The 22,735-nt window shown below is 38.9% G+C and overlaps 1 protein-coding gene and 1 long non-coding RNA gene across 3 annotated transcripts in view; one reads left to right on the top strand and one right to left on the bottom strand.

Annotated features, from left to right (window-relative positions):
- The window catches only part of LOC131960412 (uncharacterized), a 33,317-nt gene extending 15,537 nt beyond the window's left edge, over positions 1 to 17,780 (top strand). The window contains exons 1-2 of one of the 2 annotated variants that reach the window (XR_009389664.1): positions 5,409 to 5,523; positions 17,428 to 17,780. This is a non-coding gene — a long non-coding RNA (uncharacterized LOC131960412). Of the gene's footprint in view, positions 1 to 5,408; positions 5,524 to 17,427 lie in introns of those variants that run through there. The other variant, XR_009389665.1, reaches the window with a different exon arrangement.
- Positions 7,717 to 21,597, bottom strand: e2f7 (E2F transcription factor 7). The gene is made up of 13 exons (XM_059325624.1): positions 21,422 to 21,597; positions 20,769 to 20,881; positions 19,440 to 19,751; positions 18,673 to 18,832; positions 17,419 to 17,658; positions 16,666 to 16,821; positions 16,436 to 16,579; positions 15,515 to 15,664; positions 14,480 to 14,564; positions 13,352 to 13,670; positions 11,898 to 12,060; positions 10,692 to 11,083; positions 7,717 to 9,405 (listed from the first exon to the last, which is right to left on the bottom strand). The coding sequence occupies exons 2-13, from the start codon at positions 20,862 to 20,864 to the stop codon at positions 9,250 to 9,252; spliced, it is 2,373 nt and encodes a 790-aa protein (XP_059181607.1). The 5' UTR covers positions 20,865 to 20,881; positions 21,422 to 21,597; the 3' UTR covers positions 7,717 to 9,249.
- Positions 21,598 to 22,735: the final 1,138 nt, after the last annotated feature.

Genomic DNA, 22,735 nt, shown 5'->3' with positions numbered 1-22,735 from the left:
AGAATTGCCTTCAGAGCACTTTCAGCACTTTAGAGTTTTGGCTGGGCCGGCCGAAATTACTCTGCTTTAAACTCAAGGACAGTGGAGGACACATTGTTATGGTTGGATCTGTCACTGCACAACCTGATGGTGAGTCCAGGACAGGATCACTGATTGTGTAACATAAGGTGAGTGCAGATGTCTTGTGCTTAATGCTTATTGAACTTAAGAACTTATGAATTTGTGCAGAAAAAAAGAGCTGTCAGGATTACAGAAAGTGAGGTAATAACATTAGACTCCTATGAGATGTATTAACGCTTTACTTTTCTTAGGTAGTGGCCTAGTGTATATCTATATGTATTAATATTAGAAATAATAAAGTGCTTGGAAACCCCACTACTGTATCAGTCTGTTCAAACCTGCAGTTATTCTGCTCCCTGCTGGACACACAATGTAATAACTCATGAATGTTTTTTTAAAAGGAGTTAGTATCAACATTAAACTATAACCAGTGGTGGAATGGAAGTACATCTACTTGATGATTTTCATTTTATGTTATTTCATACTTCTTCTCCACTACACCTCAGAGGCAAATATTGTATTGTTTTTTTACGGCACTACATTTGTCTGACGGCTGTAGTTGCAAGTTTAGTACGCTGCTCAAAAAAATAAAGGGAACACTAGAAATAACACATGCAGGTTCAAGCTTAACATCTCAGAATAGAATTTGGAAATGCAATTTTTTTGCTGCTTAAAGTTAAGAAAAAAATCTATCTAATGGATACGCATCATATGGGATTTCCAGCACGTTGTTCTTCTTATACAGAAAGTGTCTGACCTGTAAATATTTGTAGAAGACTTTATTGGAAATATGATACTAGCTGTCAGTAGTTCAAATGTTTTACATCTTCTATTCTTTAAAAGGTTGATTCTAACAATACCTGCTCTTTGTAATAGTGTGAAATGAATTGCTATTAATACTTACCTACTGGAGCAGCCTCTTTACTTAACTGAGGTTTTGAATATAGGACTTGTAATGGAGTATTTTCACAGTACTTTTATTTAAAGGGACATAACTAAATGAGAAAGAAAATAGTTCCTACACGAAGCTGCTCACAAGGTTTTTTGTTGTTTTTGTTCATTATAGGTGAAAGAAAGAAGCTATAATGCATTTTAAAGCGGGTAATATTAAAGGGTTACATAATAACACACAAATATTGCTGGTTATGAAACCTATGACCTTTAGTTTCATGACCTTTCTCATGGCATGGTATCATGGCAACAAGTCTGACCACAGTGGAACAACACTACTGGCATGATTAATTAAATTAAGTTAAAAGTTTAAACCATAACATTGCCCTTTTTAAGGATGAAAGTTTGAGTTATGCCTAATTAAAGAGTTAAATGTACGCATAAATCTTGTTTTCAGTTATACCAACATGTGTATTTGATCCAAGTCTCCTACTGTTTGACTGTCATGTGCAGTGAGTGGGGAGCAGAGAGAAAACACTGCACTGTCGCCAACAAACTCCATTATTTTTCAGTGAGGCTATTTGTTTTGAAAGGTCCATAACAATAGAGCGCTTGATAGAAGAAGAATAAATCAGCTTCATGTTCATCTTCAGAGGATTATTCTATCTAAATGGGTGATGACAAGGCCAATTGTTGTGGCTATGGATCCGACCATGATCACAATAGCTGTAAAATATATGAGATGGTTATTGTCAGCCATAAAATGTGCAGCTACTTGACAATGCTGTGCTTTGAAAAACATTTTTTATATTTGTCATGAATAGCATTGGATATATTAAGAAGACGTGTATTGGACAAAGGTTGTTTTTTATTTTTTTAAATTTCAGTAACAAGGTTATCCTAGACCCACATCACTCATGTGAAAACCCTTTTGCCCCTTTCTACATCAGCCAATTAACCTAATGTGATAGTTAATTACATTCTGCTGATTGAACACAGCCACACTTAATTGCAGCCAGCCCTGCTGAATATGAACCTCGCTCATATTGAAGCCTTTCCCGAGTATAGCAGTCACCACAACATACAGCCTGGGACTTCTAGACAGGGGTTTTGTAACACTTTCTAGATAAGAAAGAAATGACATTTGTGGGAGAAAACTCTATTAAAAAAGGAACTATAAGCTCAAGGGCATAACTGGCTGTCGTAGACATTCACAGCTCAACCCAAACCTTTAGGGGGTTCAGGAGTATCATCCCCTGGAAAACTTATTTTCCGATTTATGGCAGCAATATTTACCATTTTTCAAGCTATTTGATAACAGTAGGCCTATGTCTGCAAATCTTGACATAATTTCGGTAAAAAAAATATGTAGGTCTCCAAATGTCTTGATCATTCTCGCAATATCACAATAAATATCAAGGGAGACTCATTTTCACTACTGCTACATAAAAAAGAGGCAATTATATATCATTTAAACATTATCAGAAGCATAAGGTAATTTCAAAGTCATATTATTGAACCTGATTTGAACATTTAGCATATGAGGTTTTCATCTTAATTTTAGCAATTTCTAATTATGTAATCCTAATCCCTTTTTTGTTTAAAAGCAACATTTTACAGGGTGTACCGGTGGCTCACACTGGTAGAGTGTGTACCACTAAGGCTGAGTCCTTGATGTGGTGGACCCAGATTCAAATCTGGCCTGAGGTCCCTTTACTGCATGTCTTCCCGTCTGGCTACCCCTTCCACTCACTATCCAATAAAGCAAAAATGCAACAAAAAAAAGCAATATTTTACAAAACTGACCTAGGGCCCAAAAGTTTAATTCAGAAAAAATTTCAGGCAGCAGACACAAAGTAGGGGACTGCTTGAAGCAAGTAGAGCCACAGCTAAATGAACAGAAACAAATGTATTGCAGTCAAAAATAAAATGTCCAGCATTTAGAGGGAAAATAAAGCTGATTGCTCTTAAAAATATAATAATACATTGTAAATATATTGTATTATAATACTTTTAGAGGGTAGTAGGTACACAAAATGACATGTTTTTCGTATTTTCCCATTGCCTATTGTTTAAGAAATTCATATATGTGCTGTTGTTTACCCCTTAATGGACAGAAAGCCCCTTATGATTTATAACATATATAATGTTTTATTAGTAAGCTGGAGGAGCAATATGGATACTAATGTGTAGCTGTCTCCCCTTGCTAACATTATGCTGATCTAAGCTAACAGTGTCCTGGCTTTAACTTTATACTCAGCAGGCAAGAAAGCTAAATTTTGAGTGAATCTTGCGTAGAAAAGGAATGTATGCTCACTGTTAAAAAGCTTTAGCCAAATGTGTTCCAGGTTTAGCTAAACATCTACTATAGGCTACTGTAAGATATCTTTTGGCCTAAAGATAAAATGAAATACGTTACTGGGTAATACTGGCAATGTAGTAGCAGTAAGTAGTTATATCAGTAAAAGTAGTGGTGGTAGAAGCCATTAGCACTGGTAGTAGCAGTAGAGCTAATAGCAAGCTTCAAGCTCTGGCTTGTAGCAGTAGCATGATAGCAGTGTTAGCTGTAGGTATAGCAGTAGTGTCAGTGGTAACCGTAGTGGTAGTCATGCTAGCTGTGGTTAGTGGCATAATGGTAGCAGTAGTAGAAGTTGTGGTAATAGTAGAACTAGCAATAATAGTCAGTGGCGTAGTAATGGTTGTAGTATAACTACCATAAGCTAGTGTACTAGTAGTAGTAATAGTAGTGATTTAGTGGAGCGGCATAGTTCAATATATCATAACAATCATTCATTTTTTGATAAAAGCACCAAATCTGGCAGATGTGTTGATAATTTTATAGAGAACAAAACTGGATATTGAGCCATCACAAATTCAGACCCTGGTTGCTGTGGCAGCCATTCTTTAAAATGGCTATCATCAGTTGGTTAAACATTCCTTTCCCATTGGACCCAGATGCAATAATGGACATAATCTAGATCCTATAACCCTGAGAACCAAATTAAATACTCACTCACACTTTTACAGACTTTTACAAAGTAATTGGTAATCTCATTATATTGTAATTTTGCCATGAATCAGTAAAAACTGTTATATTTTTTGTGTTTTTTTGTCAGATGGATGATGCTAGATCAAATGTGGTACAGATGATGTTTTTTTAAAAGTAATTAATCACTTATATGTGTTATTATATGTATGCACTTTATTTTGCATGTTTACAGACATCATCTTTCAATTTAAAGCATTTCCAATTTAAGTATTAAAGGTACAGATCACCTGTGGCTACAGGGACGTTATATGTACCAAATTAAGTGCTTCACAAAATGAATAATAGATTAGCTATTGCCCGACTAATTGTGATAGTCTTTGTGATAACAATAGTTGGTGGCATTGGCGTAGTAGAACTAATAGTCAGTGGCGTAGTAGTGGTAGAACCAGCAATAATTAGTGTAGTAATGGTTGGAGTTGAACGACCAATAGTTAGTGAATAAGTAGTAGTAGTAGTAGAAATAGTAGAATGGGATAGTGGTGGTAGTAGTACTAGTAATACTGATGGTGATAGGACTGGTGCTAGCAATAGCTATGTCGGCGTAGTAGTGGTAGTAGTAGCTGTAGAAAAACTAGCGACATAGAAGTGCTAATAGTAAAACTAGCAACAGTCAACAGTTGTAGTTGAGTCATGAAGTAATATGGTCTTTTTTTTTCTCTTCCTTTTCATGGTTTTGGTTTGCGTAGATTGGTTTAAATCAGTAGTTCTCAACCTTTTTGAGTCGCAACCCTCAATTTAACATGCACTCATTGTCCGTGACCCCCACTCACTGAACAGAATCTCACACGCACAGTTCAGATCATACAAACTCAGTTGATACAACGAATTTTGGACAAATAATGAAGCAGACAACAACTAAAACATCTTTCTGTCTGTGGATTTATATGTTTTTTTTATATTTTATTGTTACTTTTAATCTAAGCCCTTTGCTATAAGTTTAAAGGTCTATTCTGACCTCCTGAGTGTGTAACAGTCAGCTTCAAGCCAGAGACTCCTTGGAAAGTAATAACTTGCTACTTTGGGATTTGTCAGAAAAGACACTAAATTACTCAAAAAAGAATCAAATTGACCACAAAATGACACAAAATGACCAAAAACAGGAAACAAAAAAGACACAAATTGACCAAAAAAGACACAAAATGACCAAAAAAAGACACAAAATGAACATTTGAACATGTCACAAAAGACATTATATGATCAAAAAGACTAAAACACATTAACACATGAACACTTTAACACAGTGGAGACAGAGCTGACTTCCAAAATGATTTGGCGACCCCCAGAAATCATCTCGCGACCCCAAATGGGGTCGGGACCCCAAGGTTGAGAATAGCTGGTTTAAATAACATCAGAGGGCGACGGTGACAGCAGATTGATCACAACTGGTGGTATGCAGGTAGAGAGAGACAGAGTGGCTCTAATTAGTATCACCTGGGCAGATGAGGTTCTATTCGTGCCTTTCAGAAAGTCAGACAAGCCAGAGAGAATTACTGCTCAATGCTTAGATGACTGCAGAGCCACTGGTGTGTATTTTGATTTATGTGATTATTTTTGTGACAAACCTGTAGAGATTTTTTCATTCCTTATGCTGCAGGTCTTTTTTGAGTTTGTGGGGTATAACTGTTGACCATATTCACAAGGCAGTTGAGTTGTGGATTAAGTTGTGGAATTACATATGGGCATTGTTCGTCTCACAGTTTACATTTAACCCTATAAAGCCAAGTGTATCATATTTGATACACAAGTTTTTGAGACCTATACATCATCAGTGTGATATTTTTTTCCTGAAAAACCTGACATGTGTTGAAAAAAAACAACAACTGAGCAACAAATTGCACAAAAATACAAGATATAGCAAAAATTATATGCAGGTTCCACTGGTGGATCAGTCATTGCTGCGTGAAAACTTCATATAAGCAGATGTATGATGTTGTGTTATATGGAAAAAAATATTTTGCATGTTTGAGGAAAATGTTAAAAGAAAGTAAAGCCTTAAAAGGTTAAAAATGTTGGGTTTTATATGTTTTTGTTAGTTCAAGAAAAACAAACTGTGAGCAACAAATTGCACAAAAAGACCTGATTTACCAAATATGATACAAATTTTTTTTTTTTAATTATCTGTCAGCAGGTTCAATAAACACTCAAGTTTAAAAAAAAAAAAAATTCTGGCAATTATTTAATGGTTCAGGCTTTATAGGGTTAATGATATATTTAAGATGACAGACAGACGGAATTTTTAGTTAACTAGATATTGTAAATTTAAGTTTGTGGAAATATTCTGATTAGAGATGGAATGATTGGTAGAAATGATTTATTGTTGAAGTTTCATTTAAATCAGATTTTTTTTGTTTAAAATTGGATTAAAATAGGTGGTTAAAACGCATACATTAAATAAATTAATTAAATGTATGAACCTGTTTAAAAGAGTATGAATAGTTTCATTTAAATATTGTAGGTGCAATAAATATATATAATAAGATAAGTTAGCACAGTTTAAGTTTGACATAATTGGCATTTCATGAAATGGCTGAAATTGATTGAAAGGGATAAAACCAGTTAAATCCAGTTTGTTAAATAAGTATGGTGGGTGGAGGGTGTTTGCTTATTTCTCAGTTTTGTTATTATTATTACTTTCTCCTTTTTTTACGTGAAGCACTTTGTGTTACATCTCTCTTGTATGAAAAGTGCTATACAAGTAAAGTCTGATTGATTGATTGACAATAGAAAAGGCAGCAACAAAAGGGTAGTAAATATGCATTATGTTGTAGAAGCATAAGTATCTATTGTAATAGTTTAGTTGGGAATACCAGCATTAGTTTTTATATTTGAAAGTGAATTGTTCTGTCTGCCTCTGGGACAGCGTGTTTTAATTTAAGTGATTTTTGGCCACAGCAGATACTTGGCTGAACTATGTGTCTATGTAAAGTTAATTGTCCCATCTGCTGAGGTTTAGTGTCATAAATGCCTGGCAGGGGCCAAACACATCTATTGGCAGCTCCCTCAGCTCAGCTTTAGTACTGATATAAAAGCTTACATTAGATGTTTATGTCCTCGCACAGATGGTGTGAGTTTTTTAAGTGTGACTCAATCAGCCTGATCTGACCCTGGGATCACAATTGATGCACTAAATGTGTTTCTCCCGAATGGAATTTCATTCATTATGAATAAGAATTTAACCTCAGTGCACCAATCAGCTCACTGCATGTGTCATTTGTAATTTAACCCCCTTTCAGATTTTTACCTCTGACATTTGGATGTCGGCAGTGGCAGTACTTTTTTTTTTTATAATGGTGCATATTATAATGCTATGCCTTCACTCAGACCATCAGTTCCATCTTAGTATTTAATGTGAACAAGCGCAGTTTACAGCGACAGGAATTTTGTTACAAATGAAGAGTGTCATCTGACCACATTAGTTTGGCTTGCTTCCAGTCTGCTGGGACATTCTGAATTGGACTCTGAATTATTGGTGGCATCTGTAAACTGAAGCCATCTGTAAATCTGTCAACATTTGGATTGCAAGTTTAGTTTTTTTCTACTGTGGAGTAAAAGTAAATGGCATAATTAATCTTAATCCCCCCCGGCTCTAGATTTAAAAAAGGGAGGCTATTTTAAAAAGGATTATATGATGTTATTATAACTAACATTTGGTGAAAGAAAATCTGAAAATGCATTCACAAATTCTTTAAATTAAAGCGTACACATGACACAGCTGGTCAGCACCATACATTTTTAATGAAAGTTTGTGAAAGTCATACAGAAGAGAAGCAGTTTGGCCCGTAACTACAGAGAGAGCAGAGCTACAGTGAAGGAACAGCAACAGATTTTGTAAAAGTTAGATCAGAAGTCACAACTACTAAAACTAGCAGTGCAATAAACATTATTTTTAAACACATTAAAGCAGCATTTAACATTCTGCATGTGAAAAGTATACATGGCACTATGAATACAGTGTACAATATTTAGGCATAAAACTGTACATTGATGAATACACATCTACTCGTCAGAGTGGATTATTTGTGCACCCTTTGGTGTGACATAGCTAAGCTCTCCTGAATGATTCTTGTACCAAGCACCAATGTATTGGTTGTGTTGTCTGGAGGCAAGTCATGACTAGAAAGCTGTTGATACAAATCCCTAGAAAACCTGAGAACATCTGTACCGAGGCAACAACTCCTTTCTCTCAGCAAGGAGAGAACACACTTAACCCCAAACAGCATCAGCTAACAGCGGATTGTGGACACACTGGGTTTCCAAAATGTGTCGGACTGTATGAATAAGATCAGTCAAGTTTCCCTGGATAAATTAAGGATGCAAACTTTTTTTACAGTACTTTGATATCTCTTCAAAATCCACTTCTAGTAAAGTCACAAGTGTTCAAGTACCTGAAAGCATAGTCACATTGTCCTTTAGTCTTCAGAGCTAAAGGGTTTGCTGTTTAACCATTCAGCACTATGGTTGCAGTGAGAACAAGCACAGCACCAGTAACATTTACCTTCCTGACGACTAAATAATGCACCGACAAGTTCAAGAACTGTTCTGGCTGTAAACATTTAAGGCTTTAGTGATTTTATCCTCACAGTAATTTTTAAAATGAGCCAAGAGAGGATTGTCTGCTACTGATGGTGTAAACTCAGCTGCTAATAGATTTCCTATTATACCTTGATAATGTAACAAAACCTAAAGGGGCCAACTAACGACATTCAATTCAGAATCAGACATTCTGTCACATACTTAGTGCTAGAAACAATGTTCCATTACAGTCCCTGTAATCAACATATATTAGCTAAAATATAAATAGCAATTGGGCTATAATACACAAGTGATGGGGAATTAGGTAGCGTGATCATGTCTGGGAGGGAACATTAAGGCTGAAATATAAAATAGAACAGTGGCCCACTCCCACCACAGGAGGGCACTGTGACATTGGCAATACTGCTTCACTCATTCACTCTGGTGTCCCATAATTGAACCATGAGGCACATTTGGTCACAACCAATAACGGAACAGTTTCTTTTAAAAATAACCATTAAAAAAAAAAATCAGCTGCAAGATTTCTGCTTTTCAAAATGTTTTGTATTTTAGAAAATAGTTAATTTTAGCTCTGTATTTTGTTACATTTTGGAAGGAACACTTTTAAGTCATTAAAAAACAAAGCACCAATGCTTTGAAACCATATTTTTCAATTTTAGGATCAACACCTGAGTGTTAAACAGCATGTCAGCCATCTTTTCCATCTCCTCTCATGTTTAACTGGTCGGGGGATGGCCGACGTCCAGTCTCCTCTGTGCTGAGCCTCTTTTTCGGGCAGCTGGGGCAGCGTTGACTACACTTCCCAGAGTGCCTGGGGTCTGGAAGAAAGCCTTAGAGGCAGATGGTGTGGTTTCCTTCTGAGTTTGTGGAGTCTGTAAAGGCAGAGAGTGATGTTAGATTGGAGTTCAGTTATAACACATCCTACTCCAGTTCATTAGAGGTGCATTCAATTCAAATTGTTGCCACATTTTCTGCTGTGTGCAGTTTTACCAAAATATACTGGAAATTAGAGGTGGGGGGAAAATCGATACAGCATAGTAAAGCTATACGGCCGCAAAGTATCGATATTTTGCGTTCCGGTAGCCCGCTGTTTCGTTTTCGCCTTTTTTTCCCCGGAGGTCGTAGCTGCCTCATTTTTAAGGAATACACTGGAGATACTGGTATCATATGAAACTAGAAGATTTAAGGAATCTGTCAGGAAGATGTCAAAATAACGCTGCAAAGTTCAGCTTTTTTTTATGTTTCATTCAAAAAAATTCAGAGCCATGAAGCTTAAAGTTGAGGAAAGCTTGTGAAAATGCTGCAGTTGTTGTCGTCCGTACATGTTTGATATCAGTTGAGTTCAGTTTGACTGAATACTTTGTTGGTCAGTCTGTGGGTTTGACTCTCATTGTGGAGAAATAAAAAGACTGAAGTGAGATGAATAGACTGATAATTTTATCTCATTTGATAAAACAATTCTTGATTGAATTTAATTTTGTGGACACAAAATACGGTTAAACAGGTAAATCGCAGTATATTGTATCGCAATACTCACCATATCACAAAATTCTTAAAATTGCAATAATATTGTATCGTGACTCAAGTATCGGGATAAAATCATATCCTGGGGTGATTCCCACCAGTACTGGAAATATACAATGTATATATGGGAAAATAAGAGGAAACATTCTAGCAACTTACACACAAACCTCTTCATAAAGGCACCAGTCTGCATATATTAAAAGTGAAGTGTCGGGATAGAGAGAACAGCCCTGATTTATGCCTCATTCCAACACGGTCATTGACTCGTCACATTGTTTCTAATGCTGCATTAATTAGCCATCCATCGCCCCAGCAGGTTGTCTTAAAAAAACGAAGAGCACTGGTGGCAGATTATGTTCGGCTTTGCAGACAAGAGCATTAATCCCTATTGAACAACTTGGAGATTAATCAACTTGAATGGCTAAATGACTAAGTGTCTAAATGAGTAAATGAGGGGAAACCTTCCACAAAACAGATGCTCTCATGTCAAGCTGTGTTGTGGCATTTTGCAAGTGCCTGGTTCCAGAAAGGTCATGTATCATTATGAGTTAATGCATCTTTAGAGCAGAAGCGTGCGTGTGCATGTGTGTGTGTGTGTGTGTGTGTGTTTGTGTGTGTGTGTAGAGGTCCTTACCAGTGGTTCTGGTGTGCTGATGCTGACAGTCTGACGTGGTCCTGAGGGAGAATGTGGCGTGCCCACTGACCCGTACACCCTGCTCTGTTCTGGAGTGGACGGTGATGGAAGAGACGACCTGCTGATATCCGGTGATGGTGCTGCCAGGCCGTACGGTGGCGCCCCCACCATGAAGTGTGCAGATGACATCATAGCAGGCAGGCTGAAGCTCAGTTTGTTATGGGCGTCAGAGCCTTGCTGTTGGAGACCGCTGGCCACCAGGGGGTAGTGGGAGAGGGCTGCAGAGGGCACCAGGACGTAGGGCAGCGCCAGGGTGGGAACACTGCTGGGAGGGAGGGATAGACCGGCTGGTGACTGGCCAGCAGACAGCAGGAAGTTGAGGCTATTCAGACCTGGAGAACACAGATCAGGAGAAAGCGTCAGCACCAATCAGAGGCATGCCCCCCGGGGAGAAAATGATGTACATTTATAAATATAATGCACCAATCTCGTACACTTGAGCTAAATGAGAGCAAACACCTCACATAACATTTTTCAGTCAGGAGATACCGTATTATAGAATCTTTGTTGTCCTACTGTGTCATTTCTAATTGCTGTCAACATGCTTTCCACTTGGACATGAAGCAGCCAGTCTGTGTGGAAACATAGCTGGTTAGGGGGGTCCCCTGGTGAATTTTTTTTCCATACCAAGCCCAAATTTGGTGGCCTCTTGCACATTTGAATGCCATTATTCCATCATATACACTGATCTTTATGATTGCATATTTTAAGAAGTATGTTATATATAATAAGGGTTCTTTTATGTTTTATTTAAGGCATCTTATTTTGACAGTCTTCTTGTAAATTATGTGGTCGATTCTGTTAACACACTGTGCTCTTATTTTGAAAGCGGCATGTGTTTAGCGACAGGAAGTTATTCAAAACAGTAAGTCACAGTTTAGTGTGATTAATACAACTTAATTGTTAGCTAATGTTAGCTTGCGGCTCCTGAACGGCATAATGTAGCAGTGTGTTTGGACCTCGGACCAACTCGGACAGGTTGATAGTATTTAGTTCGGCAGAAACCCTACTAAGCCATGTTTCTACATACAGCATATGGTAGATAATGACAATTCTGTGTGCTGTTTCATGAGGTGGCACAAAAACATACATCTTTAGTGAAGCCAACAGCTCAAGCATTGTGTTTTCATGAAGTCATCAACATACCTGCATTGTTGGGTACGTAGAGGTAGTGTGATGGCTGAGCGGGCTCACTGCTGCTGTTGGCACTGAAGCTCTCATCGGGCATGCGCTCTCTGGAGAGGCCTGCTGGGTGACTGGGGGAAGTCCTGGTGTTACCCGTTTGTGAACTCGCTGTTTGTGCTCTCAGCTGAAACAAAAACAAATACTGGATAAATTAACCTTGACTCACTGATGTACATTTAGTATACAGGACTTCTGTCATGTTGTGATGTCACAACTATACTATAGGTGCATTTCCAGCCAACTTATTTTGATTATCTTGAAGAACCACCTGTCAATACTGGCAAAACAGTAGAGTTGGGTACCATTCACATTTGAACCCATAAAAGTACTTGGAATTCAGTACTGGTACCTTAATTTCAACTAAATGTCACCAGGGCATCTTACTCTCCCTACTAGGTGTGCTCTCATGTATGAAATAAGGTACCAATTGATTTAATATGAATCAGTACTCAGTAGTACTGACGTAATTCGGTCGGTAACCTTAAAGGTACAGAGTTCAGTACCCAACCCTGCATAAACATGAGGTTGCATTTTCTTTATTTAAAAAAAATTATATTAAAAAAAAATTCTTATCAAAATGTGCAATACATTTGAATGGAAACCTGGCTTGCATACTGGTTAAAAAGAAGAAGTGCTGCTACACTGCTGTTACAGTCATTCCCCGGCTGCAATGATGGTGCAGAGGTGGAGTCGTAAAGAGACAGTTGCTAAAACGGAGCGTTTCAGACAGAGGGTGAATACAGGTATATTCAGGCAAACATAATGTGAATTTTGAACATTAAAGCATGTAAACATGTTGTAGTAGAACCCCCAAATACAAATATGAACCTGGAAACAAGCACAATAGGGCCCCTTTAAAACAGATAAGCCACTTGTTTATTGCCATATCCATGTGATCCAGATGCATGGCATGATTGCTCAAACAAGATGAAGCCTACAATCCATCTTGAATTAACATTTTCTGTCAATGTATAACAATCCATGGCTCAGCAACTAAAAATCCCTGCACTGATTAACACTCTACTTCTAATAACATAGAAGGCAAGTTAATTTCCAGGTAATTTTCCTGATGTGAAAGTGCTTATAGTCTACTCTCTTTAATCTACCTTTCTAAAGGACCATCTCAGCATGAAAACAGGACCTTTCCAATTACTCGGACTGCGTTGCCTGATTAATGGCTAGGGGTTTCCAATTATTAAATATCCTATGCATTACTAATATGATAAGCCTTTAATTACACCAGGAATGAGTTATCCTCAAATGAAAGCATGTAGTATTTCATAGTTTCAATTAAAGGGCACAAAACCTTACAGAAAAAATATATTAGTGCACCAGAGGACTCAGAGTTCCCGGTAAAGCTAAACCAAGAAGAGAAAAATCAAGAACTATATTAAATGTTGCCAAAAGCATCTCACCATGTCACATTCCTCTAACCCGGATGTTCCCTTCTTTTTAACCACCGCCTCCTCCTCCTCTTCCCTTTCTTCCCTCCGTCTCTTCCTTCCCTCCTCAGACGTCAAACTGGGCGACCTCTGACCGTCAGGCATCTGGTCCGGCTTGTCTGGCGCCCTGTACAGCATGACCACAGAGGGCTGGGACAGGCTGGGCAGGTAGGCCAAGCAGTGTGAAGAGGAGGAGGGTGCAAAGAGATGCTCTGGGTGGAGGGGAGGTGCCAGCTGGGTGGGATGGTTGGAGGACGGAGCTAGCATGCTGCTGCTGCAGGTAGGACGGTTCCTATAGAGAAACAAGAAGTGATTAGTCAGGAGAATTAAAGCTTTAATTATCAGCTTGAACCTGATTGGGCCCTGCGGGTCTATTTCTTTCTCTCCTAACTGGCCACCTCCCAGCTCTGAACCTCCAACACTTATCCTGTGGGCTACCACTGCCTCTGGTGCATTTTTACCCAGCTTCAAGTCTAAAATATTCCTTTTCAACACACACTTCAATGCCCTATTATTTATCCCCCTCTAAAAACACCTCACAGCCGCAGTCTTGAGGCAGCTGTGGTTTGGCCAACCATAGAAATAACAAGAACTACCGTGTACTGTATCTATGGAGCCAATGCATACATGCATAGGAGACAAAAACTATTCATATCCACAGTGGCATGATACATGTAGCCTAAAGCTACAAACACACCGGCCAATGCAAACACTGGCAGTGAGTGTGAAATATGTACGAGATTTTAAAAAGCCCTTCAGTAAATGGGAGGCTTTGGCATCTGATAGTTGGGACGCTGTCAAGAGCGTTTAATGTCTAATATGACAAAAATAACTGAGTCTATCCATTTGGATGTAATTGTGTAGCTTCAGTCTGAAAGCTGACATCTACAGGACCTTTTGCCTTGGTTACCAGCAGCTGATGTGGATTCTCTGCAGTAATATGATAGATAGACTGTCCTGGCAAAGGTTAACAAAAAAGCCACTGTGTGCAGTTAATAGTTTGGCAGTAAATCTGTGGTGGATGACTGTAGATAAAGTCAAGAGAATGCCCCCTGATTACAGTGTGTGTGAGTGTGTGTGTGTGTTTTAGTATTAACTCACTCAGTGCTGTTTCCAAACTGCAGTCGACACACTGCATTGTTGATTGTAGATTTTTTGGAATAATCCACAGGCTGGTTTGGCAGACCTGCAGTGTGAGGGAACAGAAACAGTTATTAGACAAGAATGAAATTGTAATGTAAACTATTTGCCTCCTGGGCTACTCTTTATGCCGGGAACTGATCTGTACATAACATTCCCTTTTATTTGCACTGGAACAAAACAATTAGCACCAAAACTGTTGTGTGGCAATAATAAAATATCTCAAGCTACAAATCTGCTTTGTCCATAAAGCGTCATTCATGCTCACTATTAGGGCTGGGCGATACGGACCAAAAGTCATATCCTGATATATTTAGGCTGAATATGGATATACGATATATATCCCGATATTTTTATCGTAAAGTGAGAGCAAATGTTCAGTCAAAGTCAAAGCCAAATATGATATGTAATAAAATGTCACAAGAAGTTTTATTGAAACCACTTATTTAAGTGAACATAAATATTGTATAACAATAGGAGTACCTTTTTTAAAATCAAATACCCATAAAGTGAATATTTATATAAATAAAAATCGTAAATAAAAATAGCCTATGAAATAAAGTAGGCCAATCTTTTTCTGAAATAAATATATTTATATGAAAAAAGAATAACAAAAATTACAAAAGAACTAAATATGGCAAACCGTAATAAGGGCAACATTTATATATAAAAAGGGGGGAAAATTGAACTACATCAATATATGCGATATGGTCTAATTCAATATCCCATCTAAAAATATATCGATATATTTTTATATTGATATATCGCCCAGCCCTACTCACATTATTACAAAAAATGGATACATCCATTTTACACAATGTAATCGTTACTGCCCATAAACTTCTATGCATCCTTTACAGTGGTATGGGTGTGAAGCAATATATCCACTACAAGGCAGCTCAGAGTCAAAAAGACAGTGAAGGAAGTTGTAATAACGTACCTCTTGATGCAATACTAGGCCAGTGCAAACAGGACTATAGACACAAAATCTCTTACCTGTTAGGTCACGTCGGGGACTGTTTGGTGCAGAGTTGACCAGCCGCTGTACGGCCACAGAAGTTGGTGTGATGTTGAAGGAGGCGTGCCGTGTCATCTTGGCTCTGTCAGTCAGAGTGGCAGCTGCCACATTCACAGTATTTCCTACAGCTGATGATAGTGAGATGGATAGGACTGAGTTAGCATGACAGCAATAATGAAAATGTCGTAAATAGCAATAAATCTGCCTTCTGGTTTAATCCAAAACACCTTGATGGTAAGGGTTACCACGACTCTCCACATCTATGATACAATTACATTTTTGATCTTTTTGATTTTTCCAGCACTGAAGGCTATGCAATTGATATATTATTGAGTGACTTGTCAAGATCAACAGATCATTGATTTTTACCCCTGACAACTGGCTTTTTAAAAAAAATAAAAATGTACCTCACGAAAGCCATAATGTCTCACTACAAGGAAATGCTGCTTACATCATCACATATGATTAATTTGGGCTCATTGAATCCAAAAGAGTCTCTTTCAAGTCATACTCAATTTATGCAATTCCAAGACTGTTTAGGGACTTCAGTATGCAGAAATATTCAAATATAATAGGCGGAAATAACACACTTGTACTAAAAACTGCATGGTATTACCATAAAGTGGGCATGTCTGTAAAGGACAGGCTTGTGTCTACCCTAAGAACCAATTTTCATTTAGATATCTTGAGGTCAGAGGTCAAAGGATGCCTTTGAAAATTGCCATGCCAGTTTTTTGACCCCTCGCCAAAATTTTGCGGCATTATTTTGCTTCCTTAAATCTTTTAGTGTTATATGATACCAGTGTTTTTAGAGGTGCTACAACCTCTATAAGACATTAAGTCAACTGAGGACAGCTGAAGAGGATAACTACTTAAGTTTGGTTATCAAAGCTTCTTACCAGCATTTCCAGAGTTGTTGAATTCCACGGGGCCGTGCCATTTAAAGGCCGGCTTCCTGCCTCTCTCTTCACGCACGTGGACCTTCTGTATGAGGCCCAGGCTGGTCAGCACATTTGCAATGTCGTACAGTCGCCGTACCTTAGCTGAAAGCACAAATGTGATATTTAGTTGGATAAAACCTAACAAAAGAAACATGATTTGTATTATTAAAATTGAACAACTTTCTTACTTTTGTACTTGCTGTGACTGGACGAGTCCTGACTCTCCTCGATGAGGATCTTTGCTGCTGCGTCCAGAGTAACCGTCTGAGTTTTGGACACCAGAAACAGCATGACGAATTTCTGACTCATGATGCGAAGAGATTTGTCTTTCCTGTTGCTACCAGCTACAAGTAACACAGAAAAACACACAAGTATGTCAGGCTACTGCAATCAAAGGATTTTACACGATAGAAGATGACCTTTATTAATCACCGGAGAAAACGTGGTCGCTACAGCGACAGGAAATAATGATCCATTAGTGTGAATGTGCAGCTGATGCCTTGGCTTAACGACACCATTGTGTTACCTGTAGGTATGTGTCGTTGTGCAGCAACAGTGTGATGACAGTTATTATGTATTATTATCATCATATTATGATAATTATTGTCATCATATTCAATAAGCCAGACAGCAAAACCAGCAGGCATTAACCACTGAATGGGCATCACATACCTTTGTTAACTACCTCTTTGTCATGAGTGCTTTTATTATTATCCAGCCACACTGCCAAGTCAACACACAGCCTCTTACTAAGCAGCTGTATACATGTATGAGGATCACAATGGAAACCAGGCTTGTATTCATTCCTGTGGGTTTGAATGGAATGGCTGTAATTGTGTTTTGAGATTAAATCTTATGTAACGAATGTTGTTCTCTTAAAAGTGCACCAATTATATTCAGCTTTTTACTTTGACAATGAATTCTGCTCTGATTCTGATTACCGTTGCCAGCGTCTCCTTCCGTGGCGTCATCCTCGCGCCCCGGCCCGGCCTCCCTGTCCCCGTTGCTCAGCTCCATCTGGAGGTGGTATCCCTGCTGCCGACCCCTCCGCTGCAGCTCCTCCAGCGTGGCCTCCAGCCGCAGGCGACCGTACCAGGTGTAGCTGTTCTTGGCTATCCGACCCACAATATTCAAAGACTCCAGCACGTTGACGATGTCGTAGATGCGCCTTCGCTCCACTCCTGAAAATTTCAGTGTGCAGAGTAGAGTATTGACACTTGCTCTTGGAAAAAACCTAATCCCAAATATTTCCACTCTGGGCTTATCATGTCAAAGTTTACAATAAATGTATTTCTAAAAATAACTTCAATCGTTTATTTGTTTTGATCATAACTCTCATAAATCTCATTGTGGAGATTAAAACACCAGATTATGTTGAACATCAAGCATTTTTAAATAAATATAATCAAAGTCAAGAATATTTCTGACCATGAAAACATAACTGTTTAAATTAAGTTTCAAGACTCTACATAAACCCTGTAATTGGAGTGCCCCTAATTTATTGGTCGAGATATTAACGAACAATATTGGCCTGTCACAGACACACTATGTTGTTTGATATTACCGTAGCAAAGTCATATTGGTGCAAATTGTCCACTTTATTGATATTTGGTGAATTTCGCCCCGCTAAAAAAAGATATTGGTCTCAAAAAAAGCACCATATCAGTTAGGGTCTACATGTAACATTGAATAAATAATCCAGAGCCATTTGAATACTTCCATTTCTCTCCATTCTCACTTTGTTATATTTGTATTTTCAGTTCAATTAGTTTGCCAAACAAGGCAAAACCCACTGTTCACAAGTGGGTGAGTAAAAGATGAATTTGACTGATAAAATTCAGAAAGTTTCATACATATCACAATATCATTATTGTGCATTCTTTTGGTCACAATAATCATGTAGAGATATCAGATTTTGTGACTAGCTCATATTAAATAAAAATGGTTTGCATTGATTAAAATAAATGACAGACCTAAAACTAAAGAGCCTTGCTCAAATGCAGCTGTTTGTATGAAAAACAAGTCTCCACAGCAACTGCCACTAAATCCATTAACATAAAAACTTTATAACGCTCATTAAACGGACATTAGCTGCCTCCATTATCATCTCCCTCCCATGACGTGTTTACAACAACAGCAGTCAGTGGCTGGGACGAGTCCAAACTCTCTTTTCCCCTCAAATTTCTGGCTCTTACCAAGACTGCTCGCCACCTCGTCCAGTGAGATCCAGATGGGGCTGTGTGGCGGCGGGTAATCAGGGTAGAGGGCCAGGAACTTTTGGCACAGCAGACCCAGGCTCTTCTGCTTCCTGCTCGGCTTTTTGTCAGCGTCGTCCTCTTCCTCCGCAGCTTCAAACTGGGCACACAGATAAAAACAGGAATGATCAGATATCTGTTTTGTTTTACCACTGATTTAGAGATTATTACACAGAATAAATAAACTTTGCTGCTACCGTCTGCATCATTATCATCCAGTTAGAGTGATCCTTTGGGGTATGTAGCATACACATTAACACACATTTCAGTTCGGCGCCATAAACTGCTTCTCTGTAATGTCTTCAAGGGCACATAATTTAGAAAATAATTAAATCCTGCATTCCCAGTAAGGCAGGAAATGTAATAAATAATCGTATCACAAAAGCTCAGCGTTTTAGGCTCCAGCTGCCACTTTATATACAATATGACTTTATCTATTAGGCAGAACTGAGCAATTGTAATTGTGCTTTTGAAAACTCCCTATCTGGAGAGTTCAGCTGCTAATGTGAGTGAAGGGAGGGGGAAAGAGTTTGCTTCCAGGACTTTTAAGACCGTGGAAATTCAGGGTTCCTTTCATGAGCATTTCCCTGCTTAAACTAATTAATACTAATGCGTAGATTTCTCCCTAGTGGAAATAAAGAAAAAGACATTTTAAGACATAAACTAAACGGAGATCCATGTGTTTTGCAAGTGATTTTTTCACATACCTGACCAGAGTCTTCTGTATCCTCTGCCACAGCATCTGGGCTCGCTGGCTTGTCCTTCTCATTCTCGATGGGTCTAAACAGCACCTTTTTCATCTCTTTCATCTCTCTGTCCCGGATGTCTGGGCTCGCGGCACTGATCAGCATCTTCAGATTGGCTGTGGGCGTCCAGGGCTCGGCCAGGGCTGTGTGTTTGATGGGGGTGATGTGGGCCAGGTCAGGGGCAGCGCCCTTTCTGCCAATCAGCAACGCGGGGATGGTGGACTCTGCAGATTTAAGGGGTGTGGATCTTCTCCTCTCTGTGCAGATGTTTTCCTACAATGGCGACAATTGTGTTGTTGTTATAAATGTTTAGTTAAGGATTCAAACATTTGCTATACATACTGGGTGATTTTCCAAAAATATTTAGGAGGTCAGATGTTGACACCAAGAGAGTCCTGAGACCTCCTGATGAATTTGGGTGTAGTGTTTAAAATTAAAAAATTCCATACTTAAGCAAATTTCTTCCCCATTTTCACCCATGGAAATCTAGCTGTTTAAATAAAAAAAACACCCTTCTCTAGCTCATATCTTATAGCCTTATCTGTCTGTTTAAATGCCACCACATTACTCCATGTGTCGCTGATTAGCCTGATTCTGCAGCCCACCTTTAATAACCATAAGTAATTTTTTCGTCATTTTTTTTTTTTTGCCTAAATCATCTCCTCAAGACGCCGGCCACCTATGGTAAAATCACCTACATCCTCAGTTGATCACATTGAGTTGACAAATTGCCACGTTCATAGGCATCAGATAAGAACCCAGCAAAGAAGAGCTAGAGGGAGATTGTTTAGTTATCAGTTTAGTTTATCAGTGTTTTATTGTTGACACTAATATTGGTAACACTTGAAGGTGTCTACATAAGAGTGACATGAGCGTGTCATAAACATGACATGGGATGTGTCATGAACATTAATGACACTTTGAAGTAACATTAATGCTCATGATACTTGTCATGTCATGTTTTTGACAGGCTTGTGTGACTCTTATGTAGACACCTTCAAAATAAAGTGTTACCATATCTTGCTTAAGTCACAAAGGCACGTTCAAAAAATGTCATTTATTTCTCTTAAGTTACATAATTTACACACAGTGTTATTACTATGCCAATAGCCATCATTTGTTACATTCTTTTGAGTGAAATGATCAGTAAATGTCATATGTTACACTTTTGGTGAAGTTTTTTGTGTTTCCTGCAATACTTGAAAAAATTAGTTAGGCGATTATTTTAACAGGGTCACGATATCAAACCAGCTAAGACCACATCTAAGATCAAGCAATTGGCTAACTTACCTTTTGTTCACTCTGGCCCCCATCCTCCTCCCTCTCTACTGTGAAACTTTTCCTGGGACTTGTGAGGTCTTTCAGTGCGAGACATTCAACTTCCATCTGGGAAAACTGCAGTTCTGAAAAAGATAATACGTATATAAAAATGACACATGGACTACATGACTAATATCTCAGTGGACTGATGGTTAAGTTAAGGACATTTCAGCCAGTACAGACAACTACAGACGAGTGGTCAGCTGATTTTGGCGCAAACAACTCGGGCTAATTAGCCCTTAGCAAGCTAACGGCTATAACTTAACTATCAGTCCCTTCCATTAACAGTTTGGATTACTGCTGGCATAAAGTAAACCTACTGAATTACAGCTGGTGTAACGAGTTAGAAGCCCAATGTCGTATTACATGGCGTTAATAAATTACGTTATTTATAGGTTGTACGGTAAGTTAATAAAGCCTTAACAGTCTCAACTTACTAAACGGCCAATTCACCCAATAAGTCTATATATTTAGGTGTGGCAGAGCCACATATTCCTATGACTTGTCTATAACCATAAAGGCTAATCTATGTTAATGAACCATTTTGCTAACATTACTAGCTCAGGTGAGCAGCATACCATAACACCAAGAGGGAAACCACTGGAGGGAAAACGGTTACTCACCTTTCAGTGCTACTGAATGAATTAAATAGTCCAATGTAGCTCTGTATCCGGTTTACAGAGTTGTCAGCGCCTTAGTTTTCTTCAGACTAACATAGCAGCTAATTTCCCTCTTTAAAATAAGCGGGCAGTCCTCCTCAGTCTGTACATCTAGTCCTCTTTACTGCTGTCCAACTAGCGGAAATTCTGTCCTGTCCCAGGGTGACTCCAGCATCACCCGCTCAAGCTTGTTTTCTGGCGCTCTGAGGCATCTGGCCCGCTCCAGCCAATCAGCACTCAGCTGCGTGGCTGCGTCATTCATCTACAGCCAATCAGCATTGTTGTGCTTGGGTACGCGCCGCAGCTTCGACCAATGGCCGTGGACGGTGCCACGCCCACAGAGTTGTGTTGGCGGGGCAACCGGCGCGCTCTGTCCGAGCCTGAGGGGCGTTCAAAAACAAGAGAGGTCTCACTCTGAAACTATTTCCGAGAACAGGACCAGGAATGGCGGCGGGGAAAGCTGTGTCAGTCTATCTGTGGTCATTATGATCAGCCGTCTCAGTACTTTATTTGGAACTGACGTATTTAAATGGGGTACTTACAACGGTACAAGCTCAAATGTACGCGAGAAAGAATGATGAACAATAAACCCTAGGCTACATGTTTACCCAACCATCCTTCAGTACCTTAAAAATTCGAAAATGTATAACTGTTGCTTTTTCATTCTGGGGGTCTTTGTCAAACAAATGCACAGGAAGGCTTAAAACAATTAGAAAGTATTGAACAGACCATAGACTATACAAAAGGAACAGATCAGTAACTTTTTAATGCATGGAATGCAAAACAGTCTTAAGTTATTTCTATGAATTATATTAATGAATGCTTCTTCACGCTTAGTTCACATCCCCAACAAGCATTTGTCACTGAATAGATATATACTTTTATTTTTGCCAACGAGAGGCTGGTCGTCGTTATAGTCGATCTTTGGCTTTCAGCTGAGAGGTTTGGCTTCTTCTCCCACAGTGACACCAGCGTCAAGTAGTAAAGCCCCGCACCTAGAAACCCACTATTAATACCTCTAACCTAATCACCCAGGCTTTTGTCGCTGCTGCTGTGTGTAATTAGCTCCATGGGCTCTGCGGTTGGAAGAGACAGATGGGATGGAGGTGGGGGACATCACTATGGCGCTAATATCACCTGGTCCACGGCGCGAAAAGCTGTGGTGTGGGTGTGAGACAGGACAGACAGGGTCCCGCCCTGCATGCAAAGAGGCTGTCTGGAGACCAGCCCCAAGTTCTTACATAATAGCACTCAATACACAAAATGTGCCGCCAAACG

This window comes from Centropristis striata, chromosome 22, assembly GCF_030273125.1.
Source record: "Centropristis striata isolate RG_2023a ecotype Rhode Island chromosome 22, C.striata_1.0, whole genome shotgun sequence".
In the NCBI taxonomy this organism is placed as follows: Eukaryota; Metazoa; Chordata; class Actinopteri; order Perciformes; family Serranidae; genus Centropristis; species Centropristis striata.
Note: the sequence above shows the minus strand (reverse complement) of the source record. Positions and strands in the feature narration are given on the sequence as shown.

Bases quoted from the DNA above. Each gene is read 5' to 3' on its own strand.
- e2f7 (XM_059325624.1), bottom strand. From the start codon at position 20,864: ATGGAAGTTGAATGTCTCGCACTGAAAGACCTCACAAGTCCCAGGAAA. The intron at 13,671-14,479 runs GTGAGTTAATAC...GTTTCTCTATAG, and splicing joins CAGTTTGGAAACAGCACTGA to GAACCGTCCTACCTGCAGCA. The intron at 9,406-10,691 runs GTAAGGACCTCT...CTGCCTTTACAG, and splicing joins TCAGCACACCAGAACCACTG to ACTCCACAAACTCAGAAGGA.